Here is a 16,932-nt window from a genome sequence, read left to right on the forward strand (position 1 = left end):
AGACAAGTCGTAAGATTTTGAAGTCAGTTATTTGACATATAGGCATTGCAGTGCTGGAGTACTGCTGACCAGAGTTCTTTGTACTTTTGCTTCACTTTTTTTTTTTTTTACAAATAATGCTTTTCTTAAAATTGAGAACAATGTAAGCAATATATAAACATTTGCACTTGACTAAAGTTTTTATTCTTTCCACCCAGCAGAAATGATTATGAAGAAATCAAACTCATTTCGTAACACGCATCACACGCAGTTATAGATCGGTGAAGCATTTCCGATGACAGCTCTTGATGAATTACAACCTAATCTTTTTTCATAACAGCATGTCATCAATGTCTCTCTGTTCAGCTCTTGTTAGGAGCCACAGGTTTTCTAAATCCATTCATCACCCCACAAAGAAGACTCAATCAGCGCGTCGGGTCAGACTCATTAAAGATTTGATGAAAGCCTTTCACACTGAATCTTTAATTTAATTTAGTGTTTTTGTCTGCTTTCTCCGCATTAGACATTTTTGTGCTGATTGCCTCGGTGCCAGTGGTGGCAGTGCGTAACCAGGGCAATGTGTTGGCCACGTCCCTGCGCAGCCTGCGCTTTCTGCAGATCCTGCGGATGCTGCGTATGGACCGGAGAGGGGGGACCTGGAAACTGCTGGGCTCGGCCATCTACGCACACAGTAAGGTAGGGAATTTAAAGAGAAGACACTAAAAGCAGCTGAATTTCAGCGACACAAACATGTAATTGTGAGAATGTGCACCAAAATGTAACTTGGGAGAGTGACTCCTGAGATGAGTTCAAGAATGAGATTGGATAATGGTTTTAAAGGTGATGGGAGTTGGAAGGAGTGTATTTTAATAACTCCTTGCCTGCATTTGTTAGGAGCAGGTGATGATCAATAGATTCAGGTGTGCTGAAGCGGGGAGCGCGCTAAAACATGCAGAAACAGGGGCTCTACAGCACCAGGCTGGTAGACCACTGCTTTAGGGACCACTGCTCAGTCGCAATCTAGTCCAGTGGTAGGGACAATGAAATTTCTGTGACCTCTGCAATGATCGGTTGCCTATTCCTTAGTTACATGAACCGTGAGGAAAGGATTCGTAATATAGGCTGTAGTGAAGTGTTTCAGTAAATGTGATTGTTTAAAAATAAAAATGGGCACAGACTGAGTTTGCTTTTAGCTGAATTAAATTCAAGAGTAAATAGATGCTGTTCTGATGTCTTTGCCCCAGTGTTTGATTTTCATTACATCAGTTTTGTGCGATATTCTAAAGAATAAATACTAGATCTTTCCGAGACAACTTTAGTGGAAGGAACTGATTATTCACAAGTCCCTATTCACGAATACAGTACTCCTTACGTATTGGAAACAGCTTAACTGGAGTGGTACATCAGCAGATGGTAGTGCTGAGGCTGTTGATGGTGAACTTTTAGATGTTGTGGAGTTTTCTGTAGGTGTTGCTTGTGTTCCTGATTCTGCTCTCAATACAGTCTTTTAGCAGGAGTTTTGTGGATGATCACAGTTTGTTAAGTATACCAGGTTGTATTCTTATTAAATACGAATTGTAAATACTGTCAAGATACCTAAACCCAGACACGATGACTCTAAAGTGTGTTTGAGATAGAGGGAAATTGCCATTTATAAGTTCATGTTTGATAGTGTGAAGTGAAAACAAATCTTCCAATAAAGAGATACCGGAGGCATTATTTAAACACATAAGAGCAAAATTATATCAAAGCTAAAGAGGCACTTCTGCCATCATGTGTACTTTAAACCAAAGGGAAGCCCATGAAAAAAGTCTGTTTGAGAAAATGTTTGTGTGTGCTAAAATTCAACTTTTTAGTTTTGTCATTAGACACTTCTGGTTTGGAGGAGAAAAAAAATCTTGGCATTGAATTGGCTTTGATTTATCCTTTAAGCTAAATTTGATTGTGTATATATATAAAAATTAAAAAAAAAGCTTAATCGGTTGCATTGATATGAACGGAATGTCTCTTGTGTCTGCAGGAGCTGATCACAGCATGGTACATTGGCTTCCTGTCTCTGATCCTGGCGTCTTTCCTGGTCTACCTGGTAGAGAAGGACGATGTGTCTATGGATGTGTCCGACAACGACAACCCCACGGCCCAGCCAAAACCGCAGGACTTCGACACGTATGCCGATGCACTGTGGTGGGGCCTGGTGAGTGACAGCTGCTCTGTAGGGATAAAAATGCTGCTTTTCTCCAAAATGTCTTTTCTGTCACAGAAATAAATAGACAAAAATAGGTCCCAGGTGAATACAGTCCTTCAGCACATGATCTAGGTGAGAACAAATATTATCTCAGGCAGATCTAGAAAGACCGCACACAGGACACGGGGAAATATTTCTATCTACTGGCGAGATTCATCATGTTGTTTTTTAGGACAGCGAGGTCTCGAATCCTTAAAACTTTTATTCTGCTTGTTATTTAGATACCTTCCGAGTCTAAAGGGGATTTGGCAGGAGCCTTGCGGACAAATTGTGCCCGGCCAAATCATCAACCGATGGGATTTCTGCCAGAAAATAATTATCAGCTTTCAGGCACCAATGTTTTGTTGCCTTTGAGCTGAAAGTCAGTTGCAGAAATCAAACAAATTTGTTTTTCCTTCTTTTTTTGTGGAGAATAATGTAGAAGTTTGGGTAAATAAACAATAGATAAATATCCAGCTGCTTGCAGTGTCTAATATTTTAATGGTTTTGTTCTGCAGCACTGAAGCTATTACGTTCCAGCAGTTCGGCCTCATTAAGACAAACACCCTTCAACCAAAAGGCCAAAAGTTCAAGCTCTATGACAGAGAACATCTGCCCTCCCCCGAAGTGTCCTTCAGTAAGATGCGTAGCTTTCACTGGTTCCTTTTTGTAGGAGACATTCTGACCCTGAAGCACTGAATCGCCCTTCAGTTGATATCCCACAGATCAAAACTGGCAGTCTAATTGTCTCCATTGCAACATGTTGCTGAAACAAGGACACTGAGATTGTTGAGAGGGATTACAAGGACTGAATTTAAAATAGAAGATATTTTCTTTCTTTTATTATTTTGCAGATCACGCTGACTACCATTGGCTATGGGGACAAAACCCCAAAGACCTGGGCTGGGAGACTGTTAGCCGGCACCTTTGCTTTGATCGGAGTGTCCTTCTTTGCTTTGCCTGCAGTGAGTATACTCTTATGTGCACACAGTGTCGAGGGCAAAATAACAAATTGACTGACAAGACTGAAGCCACTGCTTCCAATGGTCATCTATTCATTTTCTGCCAAACAACTTTCTCATTTGTATTATTTTTGTCAATTGTCATTAGTCCTTTTGTTAAGGCACAACTACACCTCTTTGTCATCTCAGCCAATAATTAACCATATAATGACCAAGCCATCAATAACAAATATGAACAAATGACAGTACCGGTCATGGCTTTATGAGAACTATGTTGTTATGATGATCATATGGGATCGTCATTGGGGAACCGACCGACAAACTTTGCTGTGCTAGCTTACTCGACAACATCTTTTGGAGGCCAAGCAATCTTGTGGTTAGGTACAAACAAGAATCCTAGGGCCGGTTGTGGGACCCACCTTGCATGCCGAGCAGGGTGACCCTTTGCTAATATGTGACAATCTGGTTTACTGTTTCAATTAGGCATCCACGAAAGAGTGGAGTGCTGCCAGATATGTCCATCTGTTGGCAGGAAAGACTGTAGCAGAGGTGGAAGGGTTAGTTATTCAACCCACATGCCAATAAATTAGAGACGTCGCGGGCTTCATACATCAACTACAAGCAGAACAATTGGAAATAAGCAACAACAAAAGACCAAAACTTTGAGGGAATGATACTCTGATTGATCCAAAGTGACCCATACCATAGGTTGCAAATTCACCAGGGAGAGGCAAAATCATCCTCTGTGTTGGCAGCCCAGCCCATGGGATGAGTATCCCAACAATCCACCGAGCAGGAAACTCGTGAGAGAAACACAAGAAAAGGTATTTTCTGAAACCCAAAATCAAGTGGCCAAAAGCCAACGAGAAGATCCATGGACAAGCCATGATGAGACCGTACCTAACATTTGTCAGAGCAGCCTGAGATGCAAAGCAACCTCCAAGAGGAACATCCTCTGTGACAAGGAAGGAAGTGAGAAATTTGAAGAGAGGCCATAGAGGAAGCACACTTCCAAAAAGAGTGAGAAACAGGAGCTTGGGGTTTTGAAGGTGTGTCGCCAAATGCAAAAAAGCATGGAAGAAAGCCAAGGAAGATCATAAAAACAGCCTCAAGAACCATTTGGACCAGATTAAGAAAAGGGTTACAGACTTAAGACAAGTCGGACGACCCATGAAATCCAGTAGCTAATGAGTTGAAGACAGCATTTGCCAGATTCTTCTGGGATCCCTTCAGAGGAATAGACCACTGAAAATCAACGAACGCAACAAATGCTTTCCCTGATGTCTCTCAACCACAGAAGTGTTTGGGAGAAACCCTCTCATGCTTCTACTGAATTCCATCAGCCTAGGGTACAAGCAAGAGAAAGTGAGGCCAAAGGAAGAAGCTGTGGAGACAGACCAAGCAATCTGTTGTTTTGGTACAAACAAATATCTTTGAGCTATTTGTTCAATGTACCCCACAGTCGGTCAAATCTCTTTAGGAGGACACTCCTGCGCTCCTGTGCAGTTAACTGATGTTTCTCTAATGATGTAACTTTACTTGTGTCCATAAAACTAAGGAATACACTGCATTTACTCAACGCTGCATGTCCTCCATTCCAAACTTTTTAATCAACAAAAAGAATTTCACTCAACTCACATTGCTGTGCTCACAATCACTATGACCACTACACAGGCTCCAAAGATTAAATATGTACACATTATTTAATAAGAATGTATTCACTGCTTCTAAATGACAAATGAAACTTGATAAATGTCTGTTTTTCCAAGTTTAATTCTAGCATATATTTAGTCACATTCAGAACCAGTGATAGTGAGCACCTGAATGTTGTTTGGGTCTGCAGGGTATCCTGGGTTCAGGGTTGGCTCTGAAGGTCCAGGAACAGCACAGACAGAAGCACTTTGAGAAGCGCAGACATCCTGCGGCTGGGCTCATCCAGGTGAGAGGCCTCTCTGCAGAAGTACTGGTTTTCTCAACTCCCTCTACAAGTGATAGAAGATACCCGTTATTACTCCCTCCAAGGGGACATTTGCAGTTTTGCAGCAGCACAAAGCCAGACAGCAAGATATGGTAAAGGTAGGGGAAGAACATGAGAAAATTCAATACAACCACAAGCACAGCACAGTGTCGTATGATGGGGACTTGTGAAAATGCGAGTGTACATTAAAAAGGAAGTCTACTTTTTTTTTGTGGATCCGTGACAGTATTCATTCACACACCTTCAATGAAGCACTTTAGGAAAGAGCACTTTTGTTCTGTTAGAGTCCCACAAGGAGTGAGAATCATTGTCCTCTTCTCACCCACTTTTTCCACTGTCTCCGGAGGTCAATAGAGGACAGAGCTGCCCTTCCTGATGCCAGTATAACTCCATATTGTTAACAAAAGAACCATTATCGGTTGTTCTGTCTCCTTTCCTCTAGTCTGCCTGGCGATATTATTCCACCAATCCAATCAGGGAAGACCTTATTGCCACATGGAGATTTTATGAAACTATCATCTCTCTTCCCTGTTTCAGGCAAGTTTTACAGTCCTGCAAAAACCTAATAGAGATTAATTAATATGGTTTATAGTACTTTGTAAGTGTTTTACAAAGATTAAGGCTGTATCATAGAAGTTATTATTGACGTGCTTTATTTACTTGTGTTTCCTACTAGTTTTTGAATCTATTTTGAATGTTTAGCCTTCATTAAGTTATGTGTAAAGAAAAGTTTTGTGACCATTGATAATTTCTTTTTGTCTCTCCCCATCCAAAGAAAGGAGACCTTGGAGGTCATGGCAAGGTAAGACACTTCTGCGTGATTCCCTGCCGAGATGCTGCAAATCACTAATAATCGTGTCTACAGTAATGACCTTTTTATGATTTAATGTAGCTTGCATGCTACAGACTAATGAACATTTCCTAGAATATCACACCCATCCCCCCTTTTTTTAAATAGCTTCCTACATTATATTGCCATTCAAATGAATCACTGGGTTAGCTGCTGTGGGAAATTTGTGGATTGTGATTCAGAACGCCCACTCGCCCCACCACCTACTTTAACAACGTTTAAGCCAAGGAATTTTTTTCAAAGCTTATTAGTGAGTCCATTAGTTATATTTCAATTATGTATGACAGTTTATATCCCGTAATTAGAGCCTGAGAAGAGAAGAGGTCTTTGGGTTTGAGGATTTTTTTTTCCCCAACCATCACACTGAGCTATTCTAATTGAGCTGCCACATCAAAACATGTCGAAAAAATCTTACCCCGGATGTTTGATTTGAGAGACATTTATCTCATCTTCACAAGCTGCTGTAATCATTTCATCAGTCTATTGTGGTAATCAGCACATTGTCATGTTTGATGTGCACTCATCGCCGTGTAGGTACGTGATTGTACGTCTGCTTTTGTGTTTCAGACATTTTGCACAATTAACAGATGTTCTCCTCCACTGATTGGTCATTACAATTTGTTCTCGTACTGGGAGAATTCGGAACAATGTGTTAAGTAATTGAAGAGTGAAAAATGCATTATTTCAGAGTATTCAATTATGATATCTTGTCAGGTCACAACTGATATGCTAAAGAGGATTTTGTCCAAAAACATGTTATTCTTGTTGCATGAACACAAGAGCCTTGGCCTGTGTTTAGATAAGCAAATGCATATATTGGTGATCAAGAGCTCACTTTTTAAAGTGCAGTCAATAGTTCCGCCATTGTGAAAGTTTCCCTCAAATTTTTTCAATATGTTGTGCATGGCTTCACGGCTTCCAATGGAAATCCTTTCTGTTGGCATTTCTTTCTTCGATATGTGCTTAATCTCATTAGGATGAAATAACCCTTGAGCTTATATTCTAAAAGAGAATCCAAAGCAGCAGGGCAGTAGTGATCACAGTGTAAATGATTTCTCAGCCCACAGGCCATCCATTTGACTGCCATGGCATAAAACGTGCATACAACTGGTAATGTCCGCATGAATATCGACACACAATGTGTGTACCACAGGTTCCAGGGTTTACTATACCATCATGCAGGTTAATGACTCACACCATACCGCACGCATGAAATGAACCATGGCAAACGCTTTTGACTACACCTCGCAAACAAATCGAAAACACTAATCATCCTGAGTTTAAGGTAAATCATTAAGTATGTTTTCCAGCGGTGCACTGCATTCAGATGCACTGAGTGCTTACTGATGGTCTTCGGCAATAGTTCTGTTTGGTTCTGTACGACTTTTTTGTGTTGCAGTGAATTATAAAACAAATATTGTACATACATACATACATGGCATTTGACATTTAAAAATCCAAGAGGGAGGAATAATAGTGTGCAGAAACAACATTACTAGCAGTGACTCAATAAAATGGTAAATTACTAAATAGTTTGGCTCCAACACCCAATCATCTATAAATGACAAGGCCAATCCCATACAGTGAAGCATGGTTGTGGCAGCATCACGTCATGAAGATTGTTTTCAGCGAGGGAACTGGGGGATTTGTCAGAAAAAGTAGAAAGATGAAAGCAGCAATGTAAAGAGACATCTATGATGTAAACCTGCTCCAGAGCGCTCTTGACTTCAGACTGGGCGACAGTTCATCTTTCAGTAGAACAATGATCCAAAACACAATGTTTTGGGTCACACAAAAATATTAATGGAGTGGCTTCAAGACAATTCTGTGGATGTCCTTGAATGGCCCAGCCAAAGTCCAGACTTGAACCCCATGGAACATCTCTGGAAAGACCTGAAAATGACTGACGCTTCCCATCCAACCTATTGGAGCTTGAGAGATGCTGCAACGAGCTTTTGGCCAACGTTCCCAAAGAGAGATGTGCCAAGCTTGTGGCATCATCAAATCTTGATTGCTTCCAAAGGTGCATCAACAAAGTATTGAACAAAGGCTGTGAATACTTACGTTGACAGTTTCATTTTTAAATTGAATGCATTTTTTTTGGTAGATTTTTGAGAGAAAAATGAATTGAATCAGTTTTGAAAAACAGGCTGTAACAAAAAAATGTGCAGAAAGTGAATTGCTGTGAAAACTTTCCAGATGCACTGTACTTCTTACAAAGAAACAAGACTGTAGCTAGTTTGCAGAGCTGCATCTACTGTACTATTAAGTTCTGGATCTCAAGTTGCTCTATGTCCACTATTCTTTATTTAAATATAAGTTAAACTAGTGGACAAATTAGTCACATCCATCAACTTATCCAATCGTGGGAGTTGATCCCAGCAAACTATGAGCGAAGGCTGGTTACAACCTGGATAGATCACCAGTCCACCCGAGGACAAACACACAGACACAGACAACCACACACACCCACATTCAAACCGGCATACTCGGAGGAAACCCACTCATGCACAGGGGGATCATGCAAACTACACACAGAAAGGCCACTGGCCTGGACTTGAACATTTTTGTCCCTTGTATTATTACTCTTTGCACGGTCATCTCACTGACCCACCAGGTGCGTGTTTGTCACCCCTGGGTGAGAACGTGTGTACTCACCAATGTTGTTGAGACGCATGGAGTTATAATATATTGCTGCACAAGTTGTTTATAGCATGCTCACGCCATGTTTTATCAAAGTCCTCAAGCCATCATACCTTCATATTTTTGCCTATGTTCTTGAGCGTAAGACACAAAAAATTATACAAAACCCAAAGAGCCATGCACCTTTGATTTGTTAGAACTTTACGGAGTGTTACGGCTCTGTCACAGGAGCACACTTCAAGTTTCTCTCTCAGGCGCGGCGTGTGCAGCGTGCTGTTGGGGTGTGCGACGCTGGTCCTGCCTGCCAGCTGCGGATAAGTCGCGAGAGCAGTCGACCAACTTGAAACAGCTGTTCCAATTAGTCTCTCTCTGCCACTTCTCCCAGAGCTACTCCAACTATCTCCCCCACTAGAAACTGACACACAAGCAGGCCCACCACCGACGCCGCCAATTCAGGTCAGCATTACAGGCTCATTACAGCGGGTCGTTTTGCTTCAACGCCTCCCGGCCTCGGTTGCTAAGCCTCCGTGTTCAATGCTATGGATTAAGTTACTGCTGCTAAAAGCTACAGTGCAGTGACAACAAGAGCCCTGATGCTCCGGCCGATAGAGCAGAGGGGAGTCCAGGTCAGCCATATACTGGAAACTGTATCACAGGCTGAACTATAGAAATATCTCAAAGCAGTGAAGATTATAAGCTGTTTATTTAGGCTCAAAGATTAGAGAAAGCTGAGAAATTACAATCACTATGTATGCAAGTCTGAATTGTCACAACCATGCTGCATCTGATAACATCATAAAAGTCCTCTGATCTCAGTGTTTGTACTATGGAACCAGTAGAAAGAAAGAAAAAAAAAAGAAAAAAAAGAAAAGAGGGAGACATAGGAAAGCGCAACAAAGCAGTGAGTGGTGGAGTGGAACAAGGACTGAGAGACAGGAGGGTTTTGGGCACCTTGTAGGAGCAGAGGCTGGGAAATTAGCAGTCTGACATTATCTTGTTGCTCTGAGCGAAGAGGTGGACGGCGGCCAGAAGCTACAACAGCGCAACAATGTCCAACCAGAGGCTGATAAGCTGTTCTGCGCGCGTGCGCGTGCGCGCGTGTGTGCGTGTGCGTGTGTGTGTGTGTGTGTTTTCACTGCTCTATGTGATATGAGAGCTTTTATCTGACTTTTGCAGGATCACTGTGTGGCCTATTCAGTATTACACAGAGAGAAAATTATATCCCATCTGAGAGTCAATTTTGTGTGTGTGTGTGTGTGTGTGTGTGTGTGTGTGTGTGTGTGTGTGTGTGTGTGTGTGTGTGTGTGTGTGTGTCCTGGTTTTGCTGTTATTATGAGAATGTTTCTCCGATCCACAACAGTGTTTCTGTGTTACAAAGGTCACTTTGGTCCTTCAGTCTTCTTCTTCCATTTCTCCTTTTTGATTTAATGAAATCTCAGCCAACACCATTATTAAATATGCCCATTTAAGGGAACTGTTCAGGTGGACATATTGTACCTTTTACTCTTGGATAATTATTTGACAGCCTATTTATTTGGTACTGTTTGTTATTCAGTAATTCAGTCAACTTCTTTTTAACTGACTTGGCAAAAAGTGTGATGCCACCTAACAGATCAAACGTGTTAGAAGGAGCCAAAGTAATCGGTTATAGTATTGCTCATGGTATTGTTCAGACTTACGGTTTAGGGTTAAGTGCGGGCCTTAATTAAAAAAAACAGGAAATTCTATGGCGTCAATTGTTCCATGTTCACACAGTTTTGGAAATTAAATTCCTTTAAATGTAATGGAAATGGGTTGGAATGATGAAATATGCTTTAGTGTAAAACCAGATTAGTAAGTACCAACCGCATATGAAGACTTAACTATTATTATTATTTTTTATTTTTTTATTATTTCAAATAAAATATATCTAACTAGCACATCAGTAGTCATGCTCTTTTCATTCCGTGTGGATCCCAGCAGCAGGAGCATTCCATCTTATACAGTTGAAAACACTGGGGGACTGCAGTGTGGTTCAAGGGAGCTCTGTGAACCCCCACTCCATGATCAGCTATTAAATCCAAAGACCATTCGCAATAGCTGGAGTAGTTATTCCCAAGTAGCTTGAACGTTTCCCTCATCTCTCTGTTTTTACCATAAAAAAAAAAAAAATAATAATAATATATATATATATATATATATATATATATATATATATATATATATATATGTTCTAACACCGTCATTGTAAATGTGTGCAGGTGCAATAGAGCAAAATGTGTGTGAAAGTAGAGCTGAAGAAGATAAGGAGCATTATTTTTCCCCAATGTGTTGCCTCGTTTCCAGAGATCCACGGGATAATCACTTCTCATTCTCTGCTCTTTATCCATTTGAGTAGCGTTCAGAAAGAGACTCTCTCTTCATTTAAAGCTTCCCATTCTGCAGCCTCTCAGCGCCATAACTGCCATCCCTATTCTGCTCTGGGACTGCATACAGGCTCATATTGTGTGTCTTCTGTGGGAGAAAAGTCGCAGAGAATGCTCCACGTTTCAGAGGCCTTGTTTGGGCCGTGGTCGGCTCCGGTTACCCCGCCTCTCTGCCTCTTCCAAGTCACACAGGAGTCTTATTTTACCCAGGGAGCTCTTGTCTTTGTGCTGCCAAATATTGTCAGCCTTTACACAATGAAGGAGACCGAACGCTCTGAAGATTTTTTAGGCTTTCTTCAGCTTGTAGTGAAGTGTGACTACTTCGAAGCTGCAGGCCATGGAGAACTTCTCTCAGACAGAAAAAAAAAAAAAAAGGAAGGTATATTGTTCAGTCCTCTGAAAAAAGAAATCTGGTTCACACTGAGAAACATCTTATTAATCAATTTATTAGCTTTAATAGACCCTCTAAATCACACATTCAAGAGTTCAATTAACTATTCTTACTTTAATTTCAAATCACACTCTGTCTTATCTACCATTTCAGCCAGAAGCTGAGTTTACTCGAACGTGTTCGCCTTCCCAATGCTCGACCATCCGTGGGTTCAGCCAAGAAGCTCATGGGTAACAGCGACGGCATCGAGGAGAGCCCCTCCAAGGAGCCCAAACCTGCTGGCTTCAGTAATCGGGAGCGTTTCCGCACCGCCTTCCGCATGAAGGCCTACACCCTTCGCCAGAGCTCAGAAGGTACCCTCACTGAATATGAAAAGAAGAGTTTGTGGGAAAAGTTCATACGACCATGCCTAAGTAGTTACTCATCTGTTCATTTTGATTTACAGTTTGTGTGTGCTTTCCCGTTAGATGCCGGAGCCCTGGCAGACCCAGCCTTAGAGGAGCGGGGCTTTCCCGCAGACATCCTCCTGGAGGAGATGATACCCACACTGAAACTGGTCATCAGGGCAGTCAGGTGAGCAGCAGATATGCATTTAAAGCAGCTCTTTAAAGTGTCAAAGATGTAGTTTTCTGGTATTGCGTGTCAAGTGCCAGCTAATTCCAAATCATAATCCAACTGAGCTGGGTTTTGGTGGCGATGTGCTTGGGACCAGCGAAGGAGCATTCAAATGGTTGCTGAGTGATATCACAGAGATGTAGTGCAAGGATATTTCATAGCACCAACGTATGACCTGTTCCAACTTAAGGCTACTGGGCTGTGTTGGAGCAAATCTCAGATGACTATGAATGACAGCAGGGTATATACCTACACTTGACAGGTCACCAGACCAACATCAGCAGAGGCAGGCATTCACATTCAAACCTTTGTCCAATTTTAAAATCACCAATTAAATCAATTGCATGTTTGATTGACAGAAAAAACTCAAACTCGGAATGTCCCTACTCTAAAGTGAGAGTGAAGCCCACTACAGTAGACGGCTGATTTAATAATATATAATCAGAGACATAATAGTTTCCAAGTAGCATTTAACTACGATGACATTGGCTCAAAGAAGAGACTGATGTATGAGTCCAACAGGTAATTCAGTTCAATTCAGTTCACTTTTATTTCTTTAGCGCCATATACAACACATTTCATGTCACTTCAAGGCACTTTTACAGAGAAAAAGAAAAACTCAACAATTCCACTTGAGCAAGCATAAGCGATGGCGGAAAGGAAGAAACCTTCAGAACCAGGCTCAGGGATGGAGATTTTCAGCAGAACCAAAGTCAGAGTGGACATTTCCTACTGTCCCGTTCCCGGTTAGAGGATCTGCGAACAACAGGCAAAAGGACATAAATCCATTCGGGGCAGAGGAATTCACTCACTGCAGACTGAGGGTCAGACCATAAACCCCCAAGTGCACTGTGAGAGATCCTGCAGAGAAAGAGAAAACATTAGTGACGCGTAACAGTGAAACATGGTGAGTGAGAAAGGAAAGAAGTTGAGTGTAGGTCCTCCCAGCAGTGATCTATAGCAGTTTCAGGAGAAAATGGTACAATGTGGCCTGAACCAGCTCTAACTGTAAGCTTTAATTGAAGAGGAAAATTTCAAGCCTAGCCTTAAAGGTAGATGTGTCAGCATTCCTAACTGGAGCTGGGAACTGGTTCCACGTGAGAGAAGCCTGATAGGTGAACACTCTGCCTCCCATTCTACTTTTAGAAAACCTAGGAGCCTCTAGCAAACAAACAAACAAAACAAAACAAAGGTAGAAATGATTATTGGAAATATGACGTGCCCAGTGGTGATCTGCCCAGCTGGCATATGATACTGGGACGAATCCCGGCGGGCCGATGCAATCACTCCTGGCTCGCATGATAGCTGGTTTCCCTGTTAACGACAGATGTTACATTGAAACTCACTTTGAAACTTTATTGGAAACTGCATTCACTGGGACATCTAGGGAAGCTACTTAAGAAATACCCCCCAAAAAACAAGTGACCTGTGTCACAGATCCTTCAGGTAAATTATTATCTGCTTTTTAAGAAGCATAAAGAAACACACAAAGGACAGAAAAGTTTGACGAGAAAATATACATGTTCACGTTTTTTTGTGTGTTTTTTTTACTAGTTGTAAAATTAGTACTTGACAACAGCCATTTGTCAGAATGACACAATGTACTTGGTAATGAGGGCTGTCCGGCATGACCTCACTCTGCGCGAGCATGAAAGAAACAGTGTGAGCAACAACAAAAAAACAGCGCGTGAGCAAAACTCACACTCGCAGACAGTGTGCTGGTAAATCTATAGGCCACACAGCTGACATAATGCAGGAATTTAATCTAGCGTGAGGGTCTGCGAGATGAGTGATTAACCCTGTGAAAGTGCTGCTTCCTTCTCCTCCATTATATCAGGGCTGAATGGGTCTCTGAATGAGATGCTGAGACCTGGAGGGGGTTTAATTTCAGGGCCAAAGACTTTCTATCAAACACTGGAGCTTGTGCAGCAGCCGCTGACTCCAGGAGGAGGCAACTCACAGTTGGAGATCTGTGGGACAAAAGCAGGAGCTCAGTGGGTGGCAGGAGAGGTCTTCAAGGTCGTGGGGCCTTTCAGAAATTTGAAAGAGGTTGGGTTTGATCTCGCATACAAGCAGAGAAACTACAAACGCATTTTCGGCGTACAGTGAAATCTTCCTTTTGGGTTTAACAACAGTTTGTTGACAGATGCTGATTCAGCATTTTCAGGATTATCAGGCACATTTTATGACACACTGGCAGGATTTAAACTAGAATCGTTTCAATGAGAGCTGCCTGCTTCGAGTCTCAGGTCATTACACTTTGTTGGCCATGAGTGCCTGTGTCACTTTAAAGAAGTGACGCTTTACAGGGTGTTTTATCACGAGAGAAGGCATTTTTCTTGTGTGACAAGAAGGGAGGTATTTCAGTCCCTACTCAGTAAAATGTGCTCAAGAGCAAATGCTAATGTTGTACATGTTTATGAAAATGAAGTTTCATTGTTAGATTGCCCTTTTTGTGCTTTGTTTTTACAGGATCATGCAATTTCTCTTGAACAAGAAGCGATTTAAGGAAACTCTGAGGCCTTATGATGTCAAAGACGTGATCGAGCAGTACTCTGCCGGACACCTGGACATGCTCTGTAGAATTAAATACCTCCAGACAAGGTGAGCCAACACACGAGAGAGGCAGGAGTCTGTTCAAGCAACTCGAAACGCTCCTTCTCATGCCCCCTTTGTTGTGTCTTGGTTTAGGATCGACATGATTCTTGCCCCTGGACCACCCCTCACCCCTAAACACAAGAAAACTCAGAAAACGCCCTTTGCCTACCCACCCAATCAGTCGCCCAGGTATTGTTGTACTGCTCATATTCTCAAACATAACATGCAAGGCAACATTTTTATGGCATCTTGGTTTTTGTCCTTGGGCTTTTCTGAACAGGTAGTCTTTTGTGTATTTGCCCCAAACAAATCTGTGTGCAGTCTTCGTCTACCTAGTGTTCCTTTGTTCCAGGCATGAGTCCTTCCTTGCCAAAGCCGCCTCCTTGCCGGATGCCGAAGACCAAAGCATGATGGGTAGATTTGTCAGGGTGGAGAGACAGGTGAGAATGTTCAGACAGTACAGCCATCTATTTATCTCCCTTACTGCTTTATCCAACTTCATTCCAGATGACTTTGCCAGTCGATCACAGGGCTAAAACAGAGGCAGATAGTCACACTGACTCGCATTTATACCAAGAGGAAGTTAAGGAACGTTAAGTGGAAGTTTTGGACTCTGAAAGCCCACACACGCACAGGGATAACATGCAAACTGCAAGGAACGATGAGCTCAGTGCATGTTTTTGTAAAGTTACTTTAGTACTTTTAGCAGAGGAAACATGCGGAATTAGGGAAATTGTGTTGCTTAAAATGGGCCAATGCTTCCATTGTGCCTCATGTTTATTTATTGCAGTACAGGGTTGAAAATGGCTGTATGAATGCAAATTGACACCTCATTGCCCCATTTGTATAGTCGAGATGGATTATGCTGAGGCTTAATTACAAAGTTTATCCTTTAAAAGATGTACATACTGTTTCATGACCATTGTGAGGTATTGCAAGTTATTATTATTTACTTTAGAGTTGGAATGATGCATTATTTTGCATCTAAATATGTACAAGCCATCTATTGTTTCATTCATCACACAATTAGGTTTCAACATTTTCAGTGTTGTGTGCTTCATTGGTTCTCTAAAATGTGTCCACTACATATTAGAACTCAGACTGTTGTGATTAGTTTTTATTTATTTATTTTGTGATTTGTTGTGTATTATCAGAAGAACTATGACTTTCGCGCTTTTTTATTTTTTAATTTTTTATCTGTTGCCTAGAAATTAAGGTCATACAATACATTGCTTGTAGTTTTGACTCACCCTACTGATCACGCCAGAAACAATGTATCTTCTCATGAATGTGTCTCAGGTAGAGGACATGGAGAAGAAGTTGGACTTCCTGGTGGACATGCACATCCAGCACACTGAGCACCTGCAGGTGGATTCTGCTGGTGCTGCCCGTATGACCCTGGAGACCTGTGATTCCACTGGGAACGGTGAGATCCGACGGGTTTTCTTGAACTACTCCGAAGCATTCCCGCACATGTCGTACCAGGTGCCTGTCAGCAAAGTGGCTCAGTTTTGTGGCAGAGGACGAGGAGGCAGGGAGGGCGTGGCGTTGCCCGGAGGAGGAATCGGACCTCCAGATCGTCAAGCCCCGCCATCGTCACACCCTCACCAACGACGACCCTCAACGGCCATCCCCACCTACACGGAGCGTCCCACGGTGTTGCCCATCAGCTCTCTGCAGGACTTGTCAGTGGGGCCGGGGAGGACCACAGGGGGGATGGGGGCTGACTCGCCCCTCTCCATGCTATCGGTGAATCACGAGGAGCTGGAGCGGTCGCCCAGCGGGTTCAGTATCTCTGGGGAGCGGGAGGGGGAGGGGGAGGACCTGTCGATGGGGGCCGGGTTGGCGACCGGGGACACCAGCCGGACGAGACCCCGACCGAGCTACCTGGCGGAAGGGGAGACGGACACGGACACAGACCCCTTCACACCCAGCGGGGGGCCCCTACCGCTCTCCTCCACCGGGGAGGGGTTTGGCGATGCTGTGTGGAACACGCCCCCCTGAGAGGAGGCGCGTTGGCCTGCTACCACACAGAAATCAGTTACTCCTGAGTTAAAACCTTAAATCCAACCCATGCCTCTAAATCCAAATCTCTGGGTCAAAAGCCACACCTCTGGACCAAACGTTCGGGAGAAAAGGTGGGTTTTATCTGCCTTGATGCTGCAAAGTCATTGACCTTTGGAGGCCATCAACCAACCGTGGTCCAGACAAGAGAGCCATGGCACAGAGACTGCCCATAAAAAGGGAAACCAGATCGTTTGTAAAGTAAAACTCTGTACAGCGCACT

At 42.7% G+C, this 16,932-nt stretch overlaps 1 protein-coding gene across 1 annotated transcript in view; it reads left to right on the forward strand.

Moving 5' to 3' along the window:
* The window catches only part of kcnq3 (potassium voltage-gated channel, KQT-like subfamily, member 3), a gene marked incomplete at both ends in the record, with an annotated part of 93,373 nt that extends 76,724 nt beyond the window's left edge, over positions 1 to 16,649 (forward strand). Inside the window, 12 exons of the mRNA XM_080473157.1 lie at positions 503 to 675; positions 2,000 to 2,173; positions 3,058 to 3,168; positions 5,009 to 5,104; positions 5,586 to 5,684; positions 5,923 to 5,945; positions 11,586 to 11,785; positions 11,900 to 12,005; positions 14,520 to 14,651; positions 14,739 to 14,834; positions 14,998 to 15,085; positions 15,945 to 16,649. Coding sequence (XP_080329283.1) covers positions 503 to 675; positions 2,000 to 2,173; positions 3,058 to 3,168; positions 5,009 to 5,104; positions 5,586 to 5,684; positions 5,923 to 5,945; positions 11,586 to 11,785; positions 11,900 to 12,005; positions 14,520 to 14,651; positions 14,739 to 14,834; positions 14,998 to 15,085; positions 15,945 to 16,649 — 2,003 coding nt within the window. The remainder of the gene's footprint in view (positions 1 to 502; positions 676 to 1,999; positions 2,174 to 3,057; positions 3,169 to 5,008; positions 5,105 to 5,585; positions 5,685 to 5,922; positions 5,946 to 11,585; positions 11,786 to 11,899; positions 12,006 to 14,519; positions 14,652 to 14,738; positions 14,835 to 14,997; positions 15,086 to 15,944) is intronic.
* Positions 16,650 to 16,932: the final 283 nt, after the last annotated feature.

Source organism: Lipophrys pholis (assembly GCF_963383615.2).
Source record: "Lipophrys pholis genome assembly, chromosome: 1".
Classification (NCBI taxonomy): Eukaryota; Metazoa; Chordata; class Actinopteri; order Blenniiformes; family Blenniidae; genus Lipophrys; species Lipophrys pholis.